The sequence below is a fragment of the Truncatella angustata genome (assembly GCF_020726525.1).
Source record: "Truncatella angustata strain MPI-SDFR-AT-0073 chromosome Unknown BKA67scaffold_9, whole genome shotgun sequence".
Lineage (NCBI taxonomy): Eukaryota > Fungi > Ascomycota > Sordariomycetes > Amphisphaeriales > Sporocadaceae > Truncatella > Truncatella angustata.
The window spans coordinates 2,289,274-2,307,217 of NW_025763389.1; the positions used below are offsets into that span (position 1 = coordinate 2,289,274).

Here is a 17,944-nt window from a genome sequence, read left to right on the forward strand (position 1 = left end):
TGGCCGGAGGACGCATCTACAGGTTCGATCCTACAGATTGGTAAAAACTATGATCAGGAACCAGATTGTGGAGTGTGTTCCATGCTCGTGCGGAATGCGGGGAGATCTTAAAGACTTGGGTCTCGCTAGCTAGCTGAGCGTGCGGCCCGACTATATAAACACCAGTCAATCGTACGATCCAAGGCATTGCCATCAAAGTCCCATTCTCTCATCACGATCTCACGATTAGTCAAGCCATAGATCCGCTCAGTTTACTATATAAAGCGCTTTACATAAGTCTTTCTAGCAATCCAAAAACAAACAACCATCAAAATGTCGCAGAACATCCCGCAAGAACAATGGGCGCAGGTAGTAGAGAAGACAGGCGGACGTAAGTTGGCTCCCAAACCCTCCCTGTACACACTCGGTGCAATACCTTGCGGATTCTGACCGATTAATCTTAGCTGTTGTCTTCAAGAAAATTCCTGTCCAGAAACCCGGTCCCGATGAGGTCTTGATTAACATCAAGTTCAGTGGCGTCTGCCACACAGATCGTAAGCTAGAACTTCGTCACACTTAAAAATGACGTCATCTGATTAATTTGATAGTTCATGCCATGAAGGGCGATTGGCCACTGGCAACCAAAATGCCTTTGGTTGGTGGTCACGAAGGAGCTGGTATAGTCGTTGCAAAGGGCGAGCTCGTCCACGATGTCCAGATTGGCGACCACGCCGGAGTCAAGTGGTTGAACGGCTCCTGTATGGACTGCTACTACTGCAGGCAGGCCGAAGAACCCCTGTGCCCCGAACCATTGCTGTCGGGCTACACGGTAGACGGCTCGTTCCAACAATACTGTATCGCCAAGGCGAACCACATCGCCCGCATCCCGAAGGAGTGCGACCTCGAGGCCATTGCACCCGTGCTTTGCGCTGGTATCACGGTCTACAAGGCCCTGAAGGAGTCCGGTGTCAAGCCCGGCCAGTTTGTCACGATCATCGGTGCAGGTGGCGGCCTCGGCTCCATGGCCCTTCAATATGCCAAGGCCATGGGTGTGCACACAATCGCCATCGACGGTGGCGAGGAGAAGCGCAAGATGTGTATCGAGCAGCTCGGTGCCACCACATATGTCGATTTCTTGACCTCCAAGAACCTCGTCCAGGACGTCAAGAAGGCCACTTCCGACGGCTTTGGCCCCCACGCCGTCATCGTGCTGGCCGTCAGCGAGAAGCCCTTCCAGCAGGCCGCCGAGTACGTCCGCAGCAGAGGTACCATCGTCTGCGTCGGTCTGCCCGCAAATGCATACCTCAGAGCACCTGTCTTTGACACAGTGACCAAGATGATCAGCATCAAGGGTTCGTACGTCGGAAACCGCCAGGACACGGTGGAGGCCATCGACTTTTTCGCACGGGGCCTGGTCAAGGCACCCTTCAAGACCGTGGGCCTGAGCAAACTCCAGGACGTGTTCGACTTGATGGAAAAGGGCGAGATCGCCGGTCGCTACGTTGTTGATACTAGCAAATAAGTCTTATATTAGATGATAGAGGATATCCAACTGGTCCGGAGTTTAAGTGGACGGCTAATGCGGTATTACTAAGAGGAATGAAAATAATCTACAAATGAATCAAATTATGCTACTTATTGTTTCGCCATACTGATGGACTGATTAGTAAAAGCTGCCCGGTCCTTCGTCCACATGAGCGGCAAGCTGAAAATGAACGTTTCTCATTGCAGTGGACGCTTTCTAGCTGCTATACACGGATATACATTCTAGTATTACTTTCCACAGGCGCTAAGAAATAATAGTGCTGCAAACGTTAAAAGTACTGTCCAGCAAAACGATCACGCCACTTTTTGCCTTGGCTATGCGCTTCATAATTCGACTTCCACTTCGGACGAGTGCCGCAGAATATAAAGCCTCAACAGTTAATCATACGGGATCCTGGTTTCCAGGATATAACGCCTCGGTCTGAGCAGTTCCCGCAGCCATCAGGTCTTGTTGTATATATGTGCTTGAGCTACTGGCCAGCGTATCATCGATTCGAACTTATGTGGCGTTAATCGCACCTAACCCCTGCTGAGGACTTTCTCGTTTGTCGTTAGCTGTTAAACAATAGTGGCAGGACGGTATAGCCAGGTTCAAGAAACTGTCTGACGGTATGACAGCGTCTTGAATATTCCCTAGTATGACCATCAATTGACAGAAATTATGCCTCTATGGCATGACAGATTTTTCTTTCTTTCTAACTCTTGGCCCCCCCTTCCCTACCCCTTTTTAGTTCGTCTCAGCTCTGGCAGAAACTGCTCCGCAATATCGGTGTCTTCCACACAGCAATCGTCCGATCGAGATCTCAATGAAGGCGCGTGGTGTGCCCGGGCCGAGCTCGCACGATAGCGGGACCCTCGGCCGATCCGCCAGTGGGCCGACCTCGAGATCGTGTCATCTCCTAGAGGACAGGCCGTCCTGGCCGAGCTCGGAATCCAACGTGGCCAAGATTCCAAAACCCAGTCTCGAGCTGCCTGCAGGACTCCATAATGGAGTCTGTTGAGCTGTCGGAGGGGGATGAACAGGTTGCGAAGGACCCCTGTCTTCCCCTGGTTGAGGCACATACCGTGTCAGGCACAGCACAGAGCCGGGCAGGACCGACCGGGACCGCAAGCCATAAGACAGCACGAGACCCTCGGTGCTTCCGAAGTTGGAAGGGACGCCGTAGATATGGTAGAACATATACAATGCCAGATAGTCAAACATACGCCTACGGACTGTAATGAAATTTATCGGTAGTCATTTTTCACGTCTTCGCCCGAGCAAATGTTGGAAAGGTCAGGATCAAAATACTTCGCCTCCGACGAAGTGTATGCTTCCGTTTGGGCTATCAAAATGCCGCGGTCGGTGATGGTCTGCCACCGTGGAAGCAATCTTGTGTCGACAGTGGAAATGGATGTTCGGGAGCAAGTCTGTTGCCCAGCGTACAAGATCAGGCAACCGAACGCGTCCGAGAAACGACCGAGAAGAGGGGCGCCGTGGTTCATGTCATCTCCAGGCACGACCTACACGTCGTGTCGACCATGAACCATGCCTCCACCATGGAGGTGCAGAAAGATACCTGGAGCGGCCCCTCCTTGGGTATTCGAGTTCATAACAAGGCACTCGATATTACGCCCCCCCGGCTCTGTCGATGGGACCTCAACCCCAGCTCCATAGAGAAGTTCCCCCAAACCACGGGAGTGGAAGGACTCTCTCATCTTGCTGACAAGTCCCTGACGCTTTTGTCGGCCTGCAGCCCGACGTTCCAGGATTGTAAGGTCTCGTTTCGGGGACTAGCAAATATGTTCTTTGTAGCGCAGTTATTTTGGCGCGATATATCGCAGAACTTTCCTCGTTTTTTCGGGTGACCTTGCTGGAATTCGAATCGCGGACCATCAATGATCAGACCAGATTTTACTCTCCTCGTAGTTGCTTGATAGAAATTTGTCCTTGGTTGTTCGGGTCAATTGGAGCAAACTGATAGTCAAGGAGCACGACAGAACCCAATAGGAAATCAGACAAGTGTTAGATCAGCACATTCACAGGTGCGGGTGGCGGATGGTGAACTTGCAGCACTAGATGCTTTGGTTCACTTGCTATGTGGACGACATCTGGACCAAGTCACTTTTGAGAGAAATCAACGGACACTTCTCTTCTCGATGCAGATTGGAGACCAGGTGAGATCATGTGCATTTCATTCATTGCGGGGCAGCACTGCCATTGGTCGTAGCATAGACTATCGTCTACGTATGAGCTCCTGCTGCTATTTCCTCCCCATGCCACTAGCTTCTGAGTAATCCCATGACAACTCGAAAAGGAGTCCCCGGTGTCCGCCAGAACCCTGACCTAATATAGATCCGATCACTCGGGCATTGCAAGAGGATTGTGCTGCCTCCTATCACCAAGACTGGCCGTGAGAGAATCGCCTACTTCAAGGGAATGAAACGAGACGAGTGGGTGGCACCGATACCGGGGCGACCGTGCTTGACGGGGGTGTAAGAGATAGAGAACTCGGCGAGGTAGTGGCCGACCATTTCGGGGCGGATCTCGACGTTGTTGAAGGACTTTCCGTTGTAGATGCCGATGACGGAACCGATCATTTCGGGGACAACAATCATGTTTCGGAGATGTGTTCGGACCTCCGGGGGCTTCTCGTTGGGTGCAGCGTTCTGCTTGGCGACACGGAGCTTGCGGATCAGGGCCATGGGCTTGCGCTTCAGACCGCGGGAGATTCTTCTGCGAGCGCGAGCATGGAGGAGATCGCGGAGCTCGTCAGAGCCAAGCTCGAGCAGGTTGTCGAGGTCTACACCACGGAACTGGTACTTTCGGAATGCGCGCTTCTTCTTGAGCTCAGCGGCCTCAACGGGGTCCTGGAATCGGGAGCATGGTCAGCAATTCTGCAATATTCACCGAGAAACACTTCAAGTGGACATACGTAGTCGGTGTCAGCCATGTTGTTTGCGGGCACTGCGACAGGATTGATCGTGATAAGTTCCGGTGGGGGGAAGTAAAGTGTGCGGCAGTCTCGTCGCAATCAATGGCCAAACACTCTTCTTTTTTTTTTAGAAATTGCAAATTGGTGCAAGTTGCGAGTCTGCGAGTAGGGCTTCCGGCAGAAAATCCAAGACGGTCTCCACACAGCTGCCGGCCAGCTGCCCTTTGTTGGCCCCTCTTTTATGCTCAATCGCCGGGCCACTTCTGCTGCGCTGCTACGTACTTGGACTGGACTAGTCTAGCGTCCATATGTCCACCATCTCTTGTGCACGGTGGACAGAGGAACGAACAGGCTGGTCAATCAAGTTCATGCGATTGGTTGCTGCATATCGTCGAGTCAGTGGCGGAATGTAAATTCCGTCCGCGTATTCCAAGCCTCAAAAGTCCAACACCTGGGCGCAAAGCATGCTGCATCGGCCTGCCACAGCTACCGTTACCGTTGCCATAGTCGTATCACTTGGCTTGCAATAAGAAATGACCCCTGCTTTGCCATGACCAAATGCACGCGGCCCATCAGAGCTGGACTGTACATATTTGCTAGACTAGTGACCGAGTGATGATTATGGCAAGTGGTAGCACGCAGTCACCACGCGGTCGCCCTCGCGGAGGAGCAACAAACTCACCCGCCACTGGAGAATCACCCCCAAAAGCAAAGTCGGCAAGACCTCGCAGCAAGTACGCAGCTAGAGCTTGTGATGAGTGTCGACGACGTCGCGCGAAGGTATGTCTTTTGGTGTATGCTATGAGTTTGTCCCAAAAGCTCGAGTACAGTTGCAGGGCGTGGCGCGTCCACATCTCCTGTCTTGAATGCAACCCACCTGCACATCTCTCGCAAAGTCTCGTACCCATCCTGATAACCCGCCAGTGCGACGGAAATAAACCATGTGCTCGCTGCGCTACTCGCAACCTGGTGTGCAAGACGGCCGATGACGAAGATGCCAGGGGCACTGCTCCAAAGTCCTATGTTCGAATGCTGCAGGCTCGGATCCATGTCCTCGAGCGAATTCTGCAACTCCATTCCATCAACATTGACGCTGCTATTGCCCGGCTAGAACAAGACAAGACTGCGCCGGCAAACACTACTTCACTTGCCGCCGACGGCTCTCCCACAACCTTGGATCATTTCTGCGGCGCATTTGAAGGTTCCTTGACTCTCGACGAATCTCTCAACTTCGACCGTGATGGCCAGGCACGTTACTTTGGTCCATCAAGTGGCCGTCTTGATTTTCAGAGCCTTGAAGGTCGGTATTTGGCTGATTGCGCTTTGCGTATTGCTTGTGCGCAACTCGTTGTGTTGGAAGGTTCTGTTCTGACTGTGAATCGCAAACACGTATAGACTGCAGCCAAGAAGGAGTACCGCAACGTACAGCCGCCATAGGACAGATCGAGCAGAAGTCGATCGCAAATGCCAACATATTGGGCGACAATAATCCACTGTCTGGAGAGTTGGAGTCTCATCTACTTGACCTATATTTTACATGGGAGCAGCCATGGTTTCCGGTTGTGGACGAGAGGCTATTTCGGGAGAGCAAAAGAACCAATGGGCGCTATTACAGCCCCTTGCTCCTGAACAGCATTCTGGCAGTTGCGTCCCGTCACAGTGACCGAATGGAGGTGCGAACGGACCGCCATGATGCTAACACGGCAGGACGTATGTTTCTTGAGGAAGCCGAGATGCTTTTGCGCGTCGATCTTCGCCAGCCCAGTATTACTACTTTGCAATCAGTCGCTGTGTTGGGCACTGTGTATGTGGTAAGTGACACTGCCCAATCCACCAGTCTCTATCCTGATCCTAGTAGGCTTTCGGCTACGATGCCGCAGGCTGGCTGCATCAGGGAATGGCGAGCCGATTAGTTCTCGACATGGGTTTGCATTTAGACCCTGGAGCTCTTGTTGAGTCAAACTGCATGAGCCCTGAAGAAGCCGAATTGCGTCGACAAATATACTGGTCCCTGTATTGTGTTGATAAACTCTTTGCAAGTTACACTGGTCGTCTCTGCACTATGCTGGTAAGAGATATCAACCTTCGGCATTCTTTCAACTGGCTCTCAACACAAACTAACCGTGCCATGATCTCGACATAGGATTTCCAAGGAGCTGTCGGCCTGCCTTCAGTACAAAAGCCGAGCACGCGGCACAAAAATCACCAGGACCCGACAACTGTGGATCGATCACTTCTGATCGCCCTTCAAAACGCATTAAGCACCCTTTGTCAGATTCTAGAGAGTATTTTGCTCAGTTTGTAAGGTCACACAACACCAGCTCTCTTTACCCCGTCACACTAACTGACGGAACCGGAAGGTATTCACCAAAGAAGCTGCCTGAAGGAGCTCAGAGGCAGAGTTTCTTTGATTCGACTCTTCTCGCACTCAAGAGTTGGCTCTACACCCTGTCGCCAGAAATCAAACCCATCAGGGCTGACAAGGTCAATACACTTCCCCAAGCCATTACACTTTGCATGGTCTATCATACTACCGTTATCCTCCTCGCCAAGCCATTTCTCGTTGTTGAACAGCACAACCACCAGTCGGGAAAGGGACCAACGCAACACGAACCGTCGAGTAGCTTGCTTCCAGAAAAGGCTGTGGCTCTCACTCTGGAAGCTGCGAAAAACATTTCCACCCTTGGCGATCGCTACCGCGAAGGCTTCGGCAGTTTTCGAAGGAGTCCAATATCAGCTACGCATTGTACTCTCAGCGCGGTACTGGCGATTCTGCAACTCTCGAACTGCTCTAACCATACGGCTGATGGCAGCAATGCTGACAAGATTCGTCCCTGTCTCCGTACGCTGCATGAGCTGTCCGTGTCGTGGACCCCGCCCCGCAGGTATTATCAGAACCTTCTGAAGATGGTCCGCCGTGCTACCACGACTCATAATGAGACCAAAGAGCTCGACCTAGCTGTCATAGAAGGCCGACCAAGTTCCGGGCTTACAATTGTGGGGCCAGAAGAGGATCCACCAAACCTTTCATTCTCACAAGACTATAGAAATGATGTGGCCGATGAACCAGGATGGGCTGGACATTTACTGGCAGCCGAGCCTCCCATGTATGATCAGATAACCATGTTCGATACGCCATATTGGCCAGGTTTTGAGACAGATGATATTCTCAATCATGAACACTGGGAGAAAGTTTTGCTAGAGAGCACAGCGTTTGATTTGCCGAACTCATAGGTCTTCGCGCATATCAGAATTCCGACCTCCTGCGTAGGTGGCTGTGTTGCAATGCGGTCCATCTCGTCAGTAAGTATGGTACTTGATCAAGTTGTAGCTGGCTCAGCCCAAGCGCTCTGTTGCTGACCGATTGTAGTATTCTGGTCCGAGCCATTTGGGAACCTTGCTTCAAAAGAGTGTACCTAGTGGTTGATTTGAATATAATCTTGTTTGAAAAATTGTATCCAATATTTCAGCCGATACATTCCTGATACTTCTACTAATACCGCAAGACCTGAAATTCTATATCGGTGTGATGCAGAAGGTCGCTGTGGCTATCTTCTCTATCCTAGGCGGGTGGTGATTTTGTTCCCACAGCTCCGAGGCATCTCAGAACATGGTGGACCAACTGCATTCACAATGTCATCATCGCGTCAATTGTGAAGTTACAGCTCCTGCTTCAAGTAGGATTTTTCTTTTTCTTTTTTCCCCTTCAAATTCCCAGTCAACGAGGCCGTGAATCATTCTATCATTTGAAAAGCTGTTCAGAATTGCTTACGGCGTCGTTTGTATCCGCCACGGCTCACTTAGCCTATTGTGATGCTTCCTGCCATGCAAGGGGCTCGCGACGCTTAGTGTTGGCAGCGCAAAATCCTGCTTCAAGGGATAAAGCAAAAGCCGAAAACACTTTTAAGAAGTCTTACCGGCGATCACAGTGGAGCGAAATTGAGTCGAATGGAGACTTGGCCGTTGGATCCGGCCACATTCGCAAGGATACGCAGAGTGGTATCTCGCTGGAGCAGCTGGACCCTAGCCTTAAAAACATTATCCTCCCGAGCACTGCCCTGTTCTCCCAATGATTGTGAACATCGGAACACCGCGAATGAATTGATATCAATTGTTTGGAGGGGCAGCCGATCGGTTTCCCCTTCACATATATCGGCACTTGGAAATACGGACGGATCTGGAGGCCGCTACTCATGTGTTGATGCAGGATGACATGGATGGCGGAGAAGCCTGGAATCTCCAATGGCGGGGATAAAAATTAAATTAGCTTTTTGAGCCTGGAAAATGCCTAATTCATTAGCACAGGCTTGCACAGGCCAACTGTCAGCCAGTGGCTAGCATGAATTAGCGGGTATGTTGACAGGCTTGACGGGGGTTAGATGCGTGCTAGTAGCACTATCACCCGTTAGAACATGCCCTCGGCAGCAGCCGACATAGAACGAAATGAGATTCAATTATTTTAATCCCATCCTGGCTGGTCGGGCGCCCCTTGCCAGGGTACATGCTCCTCTTCATTTCAATGAGCATCATTGAGCTTACGTATATAACGCTGATCATGTCCTGTCGCGCGCGCGCATTCGAGACGACTTTCTTGCTCAGACGAGGATCTCACGTCTGTCGGCTTTAGTCCTCCTGTTTCTCATGCCTATTTGGGCTTGTCGTTCTTTACCAATTTGAAGTATGTTCTTCACCACACTCGTTTCTGCTGGGCTTACTGCCTTTGCCTTTACCAACACGGCGACTGCCATTGCAGTTCGCTCTGGCGACGTTTGCAAGGGTGGCCCTTACACGGCTTACTCTGCTCTGTCCCACTATCCTGCAGCGCAAACTTATTGCTCTTCGGCATATGCTGCTTCCGCCGTCACCACGTATGTCACCACTACGTTGACTACGGAAGCTCTTGCGACCATTACTGTCACCGAGCTGTCGACGGTGATCCCGACGTCCAGCGTTTCCCCAGCAAAGGCTAAGCGGGGCAAATGCCGAGGAACACCGGCCTCGCAGTCCGTGCCGGTATACTCAGCGAACTCAACGGCATATCATATCCCTCAGTCGACAGGTTACCATGTCGCTCAAAGCTCGTCATCAGCCAAGAAGGCCGACCTCTTATCCAGCCTGATCTCTGGCCCATCGTCCGTTGCGAAAGCCGCTTGCTCATGTCTCGTCGGCACTACTGTCACTGTCACGGCCACCAGCACTGCTTTGTATTCTAGTGTCGCGACTGCTCCTGCCCAAGTCAGCGGCACAGCAACTGTTACCACCGTGCTCACGGTGACAGAGGCAGTGTCCACAACATCCGAGAGCAGCAGCAGCAGCTCCAGTACCGTATCCAGCACTTCTACCACAAGCTCAGCTGCAGCAACTCCAACATGCTCATCTGAGACGACACAATACCAGACGGACAACGATCTCGTCTGGGAAATTACCTCCAACAGCCTTTATGGAGCAACTGATTCTAACTCGCTTTCCCGCTCTGAGCAACCAGATCTTAGCAGCTGCCTTGAAGCGTGCTCCGTATATCAAGACTGCGCCTACGCCATCTTCGTCGCTGATGAGTCCTATGGAGCTGCTCATCAGTGTTACTTCCTGAGCAGCAGTGATGCCGGCTTCGGGACTGGTTACTGTGGAGTTGATACAGCGAGACTGATTGCTGCATAAAAATGCACCGGGAGGGAGGCTGAATTGCATCAGATGGTCCGAAATGATGAGTTCTTAGGCTTTAGTGGAATTTATGCGAAAACATGGTCTTTGTTAAGTCAAGACCTCAGCAGCACGATCTATCAACGAAATCTGACGTATTATATATCTATTACCCAAACCACTAACAAATACGTGCTTCTTATTTCCAGTTTTTTGTTTTATTTTGACAACCTGCCCCATCGTGAATAAGCAACCCAATCCTTGTGCCTCTTGCAGGGATCATTCCTCTACATCCATTACACCTTCGAAACCTTTCTGCGCCATCCTCAACTTACGTTGCTGCTGCGATTGCATGTCCTGCTGATGTGAGCCTTTGGGCTCCAGAATTGATCGGTAACCATGAAAACAACTTACCTGCTCAACAGTGTCGATCATGATGTATCGAATGACAGAGACATGCCGATCCTGACCGAGACGAATGGCTCTAGCGATGGCCTGGCTCTCGACACTGGGATTCCACTGCAGCTCCACGATAAAAACACGGTTCGCGCATGTTAAATTTAAACTGCTCCTTGTTAGCAGCCAATTTCTCCTATAGACTGTTTCCCGATGCTGCCTACCCAAAGGCCCCCGTGCCCGTCGTCATGATTAGGACTGGATTGCCTGACTTTTTCTCGAAGTCGTCGAGGATTTTCTGTCTCTTGGATAAAGGGCACTCCCCGTCGATCCGAGAGAAGGGGATATTGGCGCGCTCCAAATGCTTGGCCACCAGGTTCAGCGTGCGCGTCCAGCAGGAGAAGATGATACTGTGCCATGTTAGTCACCTTATCATCAAGGTCTAAAGGCAAGCAAGGGCCCCCACCTTTTCGTCTTATTCAAGTCCTCTTCGACATCTGATATGAGCGCGTTCATCTTGGTCGAGTGGCCTCCGACGCGGAAGTAATGGGCATCATCGAGCTCGCCGTCATCTCCCCTGGACCCTTGGCTGTCGTCGGTCATCTCGATGTCGACAGCCTCCTTGTTGAAAACCAAACACAGGGGGCAATGTTGCCGCCCGGACCCCGACCCTTTGGCCGCTGCAGTCTGGTCGAGGCATTCGAGGCACAGAACATGATTACACTTCTCCGCAAAGTTGTTGTAGACCTTGTTGGACCCGAGAACCGGCATCGGCTGAGCACATCCGTCGCAGTTGACCTGTGCACTGCCGCCGATTGCTGATAACATGGCTTCTTTGATGTCCCGCAGGCTACGCTCGCTCTGCCACGAGAACGTCTGCTGGAAGGTGCCGTGGTTGCACAGAATGCGCAACTGAAGGTTCGCCTGGAAAATGCCGAACTTGCTGGTCTGTTCATGCTCGCCCGCCTTCTGCCGGATTTTCCGGAACAGGATCTCCTTCGTGTTGTTGTATTGCTTCCGCTCCCCCTCATTCAGAGCCAGCCGCCTGACGGACTCGTTCAGAGGTGGGAGGTCGAGCAGTTCTTTCGTTCTGCGCAGACAGAGCGAGTCGTTTAGCTGGACGAGTCTGTCTATCGCCGTCCTGTCCTCGTTCTGTTCGAAAGGAACGACGATGTATCTTCGGAAAACTGCCATGCTGTCAAACGGCTTGGCTTTGATGAAACAGAACAGTGCACCGATGTCCTCTAGTTTGTTCTGTATGGGCGTCCCAGTAAGGCACCATCTGGATCTCGCCTTGAGCTCCGCACAGGTTCTGTGGAAGGTGGTTGCTTGTCGTCGGATGATATGCGCTTCGTCTAGTACCACTCTGTACCACTCGATTTCATGCAGCAGACTTGTCCTGTTGATTGCAGTTGTGCTAAATTCTTTCGCCAAAGTGTTGTACGTAGTTATGACTATGTCGGAATTTTCTAAAGCTTCCAACCCTGTCTTGTCTTTCGGGCGGCTTGGGCCATGGTAGCGGATGATCTTGAGCGAATCTTCCAGGTGCCTAGTACATAATCAATCCAAAATGCTTTGTCAACCATAAAATTCCACATACTCTTCGATTTCCTTACACCAGTTGTTTATGAGGACTAGAGACAGTCAGCTTGATCCCACAATTTAGTGAGAAGAGGACCTACGTGCTGAAGAGACAACTATCAGCGTTGCACGGGTGTGGCCTTTAACTTGACTGATTTCGTCTGGCGATCTTCTTGCTACGGCCCATTCTTCTCCATTCTTGAGGGTCTCAACGATCAATGAGAGAATACACAGAGACTTTCCCATGCCCATCTCGTCCGCTAGAATTCCACCACCTTTTTCGTCTGGTCGTACTCTGGACTTGCTCTTAGTGATTGCGTGAGAGTAACTGTTTTAGAATCAGTGTAAATGTATATTTAATCAGGCTCTGGATCCCTACCTGGTGACACCTTCCACTACGACCATTCTCCAGAGCCGAAACTCTTCATCGATTTCTCCAGTTTCTCTCTGTATCATGAAATTCAAAGCTTTGGTTTGATGCCTGTCAAGACTGTAAGTGAATATCGTTGGTCAGTGAATTTAAAATAGTTCGCTTACGGTAACATCTTGGTCTTGAAATGGCCACTAACATCTCTTTGAGCAAGGCCATCCTGTCTTCTTGTTGAGTTATAGACCTGATGCACAGTTTGGAGGAGATGATCCTCCTCGGTTCGTGGTTTGGCCCGTCCTCTTTCTAGCAATTCCATAGGCTGGTCCAACAAGCTCAAGTCGAGGTCTTCAAACTCCAAGACCTGAGGGTTCTTGTATTCAATATCACGGAAAAGGTGGTCCGGTTTTTGCAGCCACAGCTTATGTTCAGACAGACGTGCCCCGACGTCATCTGCCTCACTCGGCGGGCCATACACGTTGATATTCACCCTCACAAGTGCTTCAGAGGGTTTTGCCGCGCGACCAATAGTCTCTCTAAGAGTATCAGTGCCAACAATTGCCTCGAAGTAGAGGGTCGGCGATGCAAGGTAGGATGCTAGACCTTTTGTGTAATTGCCGCGCAAGTAGCCAAATTCGGTACCATCCGCAAAACTCAATTGCACATGATCAGTTTTATCCTTGAGCTGGAAGCGTTGGTTGAGGGTTGTATTTTGTGTAGGCCTCAGCTTTGCGTCAAGCACACTCATGTCCCCAACGACCTTCACATCTACATTGTGAAGCTATGTGAGGAGTTAGCCAAATTTTTGTTGCATTAAACTGTCCTGATTTTCGACATATGTTTTCATCAATAGTCGCACCACCTACCATTCCATAGCATATGTCTCCAGGGCGTGTGCCATGGGCCGTTCCTGCATCACCGCGCTCGTCTTGAGAGTCTCCTCTATCTACGTTTTCGACATCGTCAGCAGACGAAGACGAATATCGCCCCCGCGGCATCGTGTCGTCTGCCCATTGCTGAAAATCCGCATTGAAAGCCGGATTTTCGACTCCTTCACCTCCGAGATCAATGTGGTCGAACCACTCGGTGAATGGCCCACCAGTCTGCTCTTCGCTACGGTTTAAGATACTGCTGCAAGGTCAATCATGTTCTTGTATGGCCTTGGAGGGCACATACCTATCATGGCCATTAGAAAATCGCAGCCGGGTCCCGTCACCTTCGGACGATTCGTGATTCAATAAGCGCTTCACTGAAAGTGCCATTGTTTGCAGTAGCAGAAAAGGTACGTGAACTCAGTATTCGTGGGCCGAGGCTCGAAAGCCAACTCTCACGCCTTTCCATGCTGCTATCGTACAAAAAGCCCAGCATTGAAATGTCGGGTAGCAATATCAAACTTAGCCTCGTTGCCTTGAGGCGAACCACTTTCGCATGTTCGGTAGACCAGACCAAGTGCATGTAGTTTTTCTACTTGGTCGACGACCCTGTAGGTTGCAGTGGAGGCGGCGCAGGGGTAGTCGCAGCTGGCCACCTATCAGTTAGCGAGGCGCTTGGATAGCTGCAGTAAGCCCCCGAGGTCCACGGCAATTAAGTCAGCTAATTCGCTGGGGACTTTTGGTCAGGTACGCACATGACGCCTCGCTTTCTGCCTTAGTTTTGCAGTGCAGTAGCACTCAGTATCACAACGCCCGACTATTATGAGAGAAGGGGGCTGAGCATATGCCGCGCTCAGCCTCAGCGATGGCCGAATCGGAAAACGATCGCTTCCCCGTGCGGCGCATGGCAGTTTGAACTGCTGAAGAAATGGATAGTTCGTGGTAAATTCCACTTCGCGTGTTGCGAGAATAGGTATCCTACCTTCAGGTAGCCCAGTTTGCGACCTGGTACATTGATAGTAGCATGGCGCCAGCATTTCCGATTGACGATGATGGTGATCGAGAGACCAAGGCGGCCTTTCGTGAGGCCCTGCAGGCCTTCAAACAAAAGATATCGCAGCGCAACTTGCAGAGATTTGAGGTCATGTCCAGTCAAGAAGTGAAACTTGAAATATTTCGCATCCAGCGAGATCAAGAGCTTCTGAAGGCCATGTTGAATCTGCGCCGGATGGAAAGGTTTCTTCTCAAACTGGAAGAACTACAAATAGCCCTGCGAAATTTCATGGACGCTGGATCATACCTTTCATATGTGTGGGGTGCGATGCAGTTCTTGTTGTCGGTACGTGGCAGTGATATGCGCCATAGATAGCATGCAACTCACTAACACTATGGCAGATAGCATCAAACTTTTCTCAGGAAGGCCTCGACAGTCTACTGCACGCCTATGAAACTTTGGGTCGAAAGATGCCAACTCTTCGCAAGCTAGAATGTCTTTTTACCAAACACACAGGTTTGCGAAAGTGCCTAGTCGCGTTGTACAAGGATATATTGGATTTTCACGCAGGAGCATATCAATGTTTCACTCAATTTTCAGAAAGAGGTACGCTGAGCTATCTACAGCTTAGAAACATATCTGACGGTGTGAAGGCCGGAAGAAGATTTTCAAGTCGGCCTGGAAAGACTTTGACAACAAAATACGCTCGCTCGAAGCCAGCATGGCGGCCCAGAAGGATATGATCGAGCTGGGAGAGAGCAAGCTAGACTATCGACGCTCTTCTGGGCGGAATGGCGACTTGAACGGTGACGATGTCTGGGAACTCCGTACTCAGATCTTGCACTTTGAGAGCGAAAGTAGGAAACGAGCTCAAGACTTCGAGAATAAGGAAAAGGAACGCCTTCGCAACCAATCCGATGAGGCACTAAAATGGGTTTCGGGTAGTCAGAACACTTCAGAAGATACGCACACTCATTGTTCTACTGTGCGTCGTACGTACCCTGGGACATGCGACTGGATTCAGAAGAACGATGCGATTGACAATTGGATGAGTGTCCCAACACCGACGCACTCCATAGTATGGATCAACGGAAGCATGGGTGCAGGGAAGTCTACATTGGCATCCCACTTGATCGACCGATGCACGGAGTGCACTTCAGCAGGTGCCCCTTTCAAGACAATATACTTTTATTGCAAAGGCAAAGAACCGGAATCGTCGAGTTGTCTCGCCATGTTTAGAGGGCTTCTACGCCAGCAGCTTATGCATATCCGAAGCGACGAAAAGTTTAGACACCTTGTAGCGTATTGCCACGACAAAAAATATGGATCCGGTCAGCCTGGCCAAAAGCTCAACACCTACGAGGTTGCAAAATCTCTGCTGGAGCTGTTTTTCGAGATCATACCACATCAATATATCATCATTGATGGGCTGGACGAGTGCGAAAAACCTGAAATCAAGCAATCGCTTCCGATCCTTACTGCAGTCGTTGCACGACAAGATAACACTGAGCCTGGTAGGCTGCGTCTCCTAATAGTTAGTCGTGATATGCCCGAAATCAAGAGGCCTCTTTCATGCGAGACAACAACTGCCAACATTGTCAAGATTGAATCGAAAGACAACGAGGAAGCTATATCCAATTATGTCACACAACGACTGTCACAGTTTCCACCTGCGCTCAACTTGACCAAGAACGAAATGGACCGGATCAGAGATCTTACGTGCAACAAAGCCAAGGGCGCTCTAGGTTGGTTTTTTTAAATAAAAAAAATAAAGACCACCAATACTGGCTGACACATTGCAGGAATGTTCCTCTTTGCTGAGCTGGTACTCAATAACCTTGCACAAGTCATACAGAAAAAGACCCTCTTGGAGGAGCTAGATACTCGGCGCTTTCCCCAAAACCTCCAGCAAGCGTACGCCAACGAACTCTTATTCACGTTTTCGAGTGTGTGGCTTTGAAACTGACGGTATAGCAGATATGATCGCATCATCAACGGCATACGAAAGAACCAGGATGTCGAGCAGTGGGAGAAGACTAAATCGATTTTCGGCTGGCTCATATGTGCGGGGCGTACCCTTCGTTGGCACGAAATGCAAGCCATTGTGTCGATCGAGAGACATGACCAGCTGGTAGAGTTTCAGCAGAATAAGTTCATTCCGGATGTACAAGAATTGTGTGGGACTCTAGTACATGTCAAGCCGGGCAACAAGGTAGAACTCATACACCACACTGCTCATGAGTATGCGTCATCATTACCCAGCTTCTTCGTCCTTCCCTGACACCTTCTAGGTACATTCTGAAAAGCCAGTTTGTCAATAGAGCTGAGGTTCAATTTGACCTTGCGACATTATGCATGCAATACCTGACGTTCCCTTGTTTTGAGAGCGGCCTTACTGTGCCTATCAAGAAGCAATTCGCCGAAGATGGCTTTTATGCCTTCCAGGACTATGCTGTGTCACAGTGGTTCTACCATATTGCCGAAGTGGTCCACATTTCAGAGCACCTGCTTTCTATGGATGCAGCCAACCCCGAAAAGCATGCCAAGTTTGTGAAGTTTGCCAAGATCCTAGACTTGTTCATACACAGGTACCAGGATTCCATTGATGATCAGGACTCTTCGACGCCGGAGGACGAGCCGGAGCCATCGACGTCTGCGCGTCCTAATACGAAAGAATTGGAAGAGCATGCCAAGAAGGAATGTGACAGTCTCAAAGACATGCCGTTCCACCCCATGCTGTTGAATCTTTGGATCCACATCCAGAAACATGAGAAAGAACATATCGACAACCGAAACAAACCGAGCCTGAAGGAAATGGAAAAGATACTGAAAGAAAACCGAAAAGTGATCGAAGCCTTCTTCGACACTGTCAAGGGCAGTAACGAAGCCGACAAGCTGAACGAATACTACGGCAAGAATATTTACAAGTGCCCGAAAACCCGCTGTGGATATTTCTATGAAGGATTCGAGGAGGAAAAGAAACGCGAGCATCACATCAATAGACACGATCGGCCGTTCGAGTGCACAATCCCTGGCTGCGGTATCGGGGCAGCTGGATTCATCTCGAACAAGGATTTGGAGAGACACAAGAAGAACTATCACATGAATTTCACCGAGGGGCCGGCCGCCTTCCCGCTGCTGAGCAAGAAGAAAAACAACGAGGCGAAGTTTGACTGCAAGATATGCGGCCAGAAATTTACGCGCAAGATCAACCTTACTGGTCATACGCGTAGTCACTTTGGGGAGCGGCCATATCAGTGTCAGAACTGCGGGAAGAAGTTCACGAGAGTCAATGATTTGAGGAGACATGAGAAACTACACCTCAGGAAATGAGGAAGAATTGAACAGGTCCAGATGGAAAGAAAAATGTTGTTTCGTTAGGATCACACTGACAACAGGTGCCCATAGAACGTACTCGAAGTATGGGAACGTGAAAATGGGCGCGCACCTACATTGCTCGTTGATCGCTATTCTAACTCCTGGATGCAGGGTCATAGACGTTGCTAGATACTCGTCTAATACCATCGTGTTTGCTATGGTGCTTTGTGGTTGTCGTGATGAATCGTATCATTGGTATCTAATCAGCCACTCAGTTGCCATTTGCGATTGCACGCTTCGTTAGTGCTCCTCGAGCAACAGATGACGATAATTGCCA

The 17,944-nt window shown here is 50.3% G+C and overlaps 6 protein-coding genes across 6 annotated transcripts; 4 read left to right on the forward strand and 2 right to left on the reverse strand.

Annotated features, from left to right (window-relative positions):
* The first annotated feature begins 71 nt into the window (after positions 1 to 71).
* Positions 72 to 1,641, forward strand: BKA67DRAFT_428995 (alcohol dehydrogenase). The gene is made up of 3 exons (XM_046096861.1): positions 72 to 370; positions 444 to 533; positions 588 to 1,641. Exons 1-3 carry the CDS (start codon positions 313 to 315, stop codon positions 1,499 to 1,501), a joined length of 1,062 nt encoding a protein of 353 aa, XP_045953740.1. The 5' UTR covers positions 72 to 312; the 3' UTR covers positions 1,502 to 1,641.
* Positions 1,642 to 3,683: 2,042 nt separating this feature from the next.
* BKA67DRAFT_639211 (40S ribosomal protein S15) lies at positions 3,684 to 4,568 on the reverse strand. Its single transcript, XM_046105729.1, has 2 exons — positions 4,440 to 4,568; positions 3,684 to 4,374 (listed from the first exon to the last, which is right to left on the reverse strand). Exons 1-2 carry the CDS (start codon positions 4,455 to 4,457, stop codon positions 3,931 to 3,933), a joined length of 462 nt encoding a protein of 153 aa, XP_045953741.1. The 5' UTR covers positions 4,458 to 4,568; the 3' UTR covers positions 3,684 to 3,930.
* Positions 4,569 to 5,060: 492 nt separating this feature from the next.
* Positions 5,061 to 7,673, forward strand: BKA67DRAFT_540675 (fungal-specific transcription factor domain-containing protein; the record flags this gene model as incomplete). Its single annotated transcript, XM_046100806.1, has 6 exons — positions 5,061 to 5,219; positions 5,364 to 5,739; positions 5,835 to 6,250; positions 6,298 to 6,507; positions 6,583 to 6,740; positions 6,800 to 7,673. 6 exons carry the CDS (start codon positions 5,061 to 5,063, stop codon positions 7,671 to 7,673), a joined length of 2,193 nt encoding a protein of 730 aa, XP_045953742.1.
* Positions 7,674 to 8,883: 1,210 nt separating this feature from the next.
* BKA67DRAFT_582027 (uncharacterized protein) lies at positions 8,884 to 10,236 on the forward strand. Its single transcript, XM_046103961.1, has one exon. The coding sequence runs from the start codon at positions 9,120 to 9,122 to the stop codon at positions 10,095 to 10,097; it is 978 nt and encodes a 325-aa protein (XP_045953743.1). The 5' UTR covers positions 8,884 to 9,119; the 3' UTR covers positions 10,098 to 10,236.
* Positions 10,237 to 13,901, reverse strand: BKA67DRAFT_582028 (SNF2 family N-terminal domain-containing protein). The gene is made up of 10 exons (XM_046103962.1): positions 13,600 to 13,901; positions 13,290 to 13,551; positions 12,594 to 13,204; positions 12,436 to 12,537; positions 12,158 to 12,384; positions 12,076 to 12,109; positions 10,942 to 12,024; positions 10,700 to 10,885; positions 10,494 to 10,644; positions 10,237 to 10,436 (listed from the first exon to the last, which is right to left on the reverse strand). Exons 1-10 carry the CDS (start codon positions 13,683 to 13,685, stop codon positions 10,359 to 10,361), a joined length of 2,820 nt encoding a protein of 939 aa, XP_045953744.1. The 5' UTR covers positions 13,686 to 13,901; the 3' UTR covers positions 10,237 to 10,358.
* A 174-nt stretch (positions 13,902 to 14,075) lies between these two features.
* Positions 14,076 to 17,825, forward strand: BKA67DRAFT_582033 (uncharacterized protein). Its single transcript, XM_046103963.1, has 6 exons — positions 14,076 to 14,634; positions 14,691 to 14,895; positions 14,943 to 16,034; positions 16,092 to 16,203; positions 16,267 to 16,530; positions 16,581 to 17,825. Exons 1-6 carry the CDS (start codon positions 14,320 to 14,322, stop codon positions 17,620 to 17,622), a joined length of 3,030 nt encoding a protein of 1,009 aa, XP_045953745.1. The 5' UTR covers positions 14,076 to 14,319; the 3' UTR covers positions 17,623 to 17,825.
* The last annotated feature ends 119 nt before the right edge of the window (positions 17,826 to 17,944 follow it).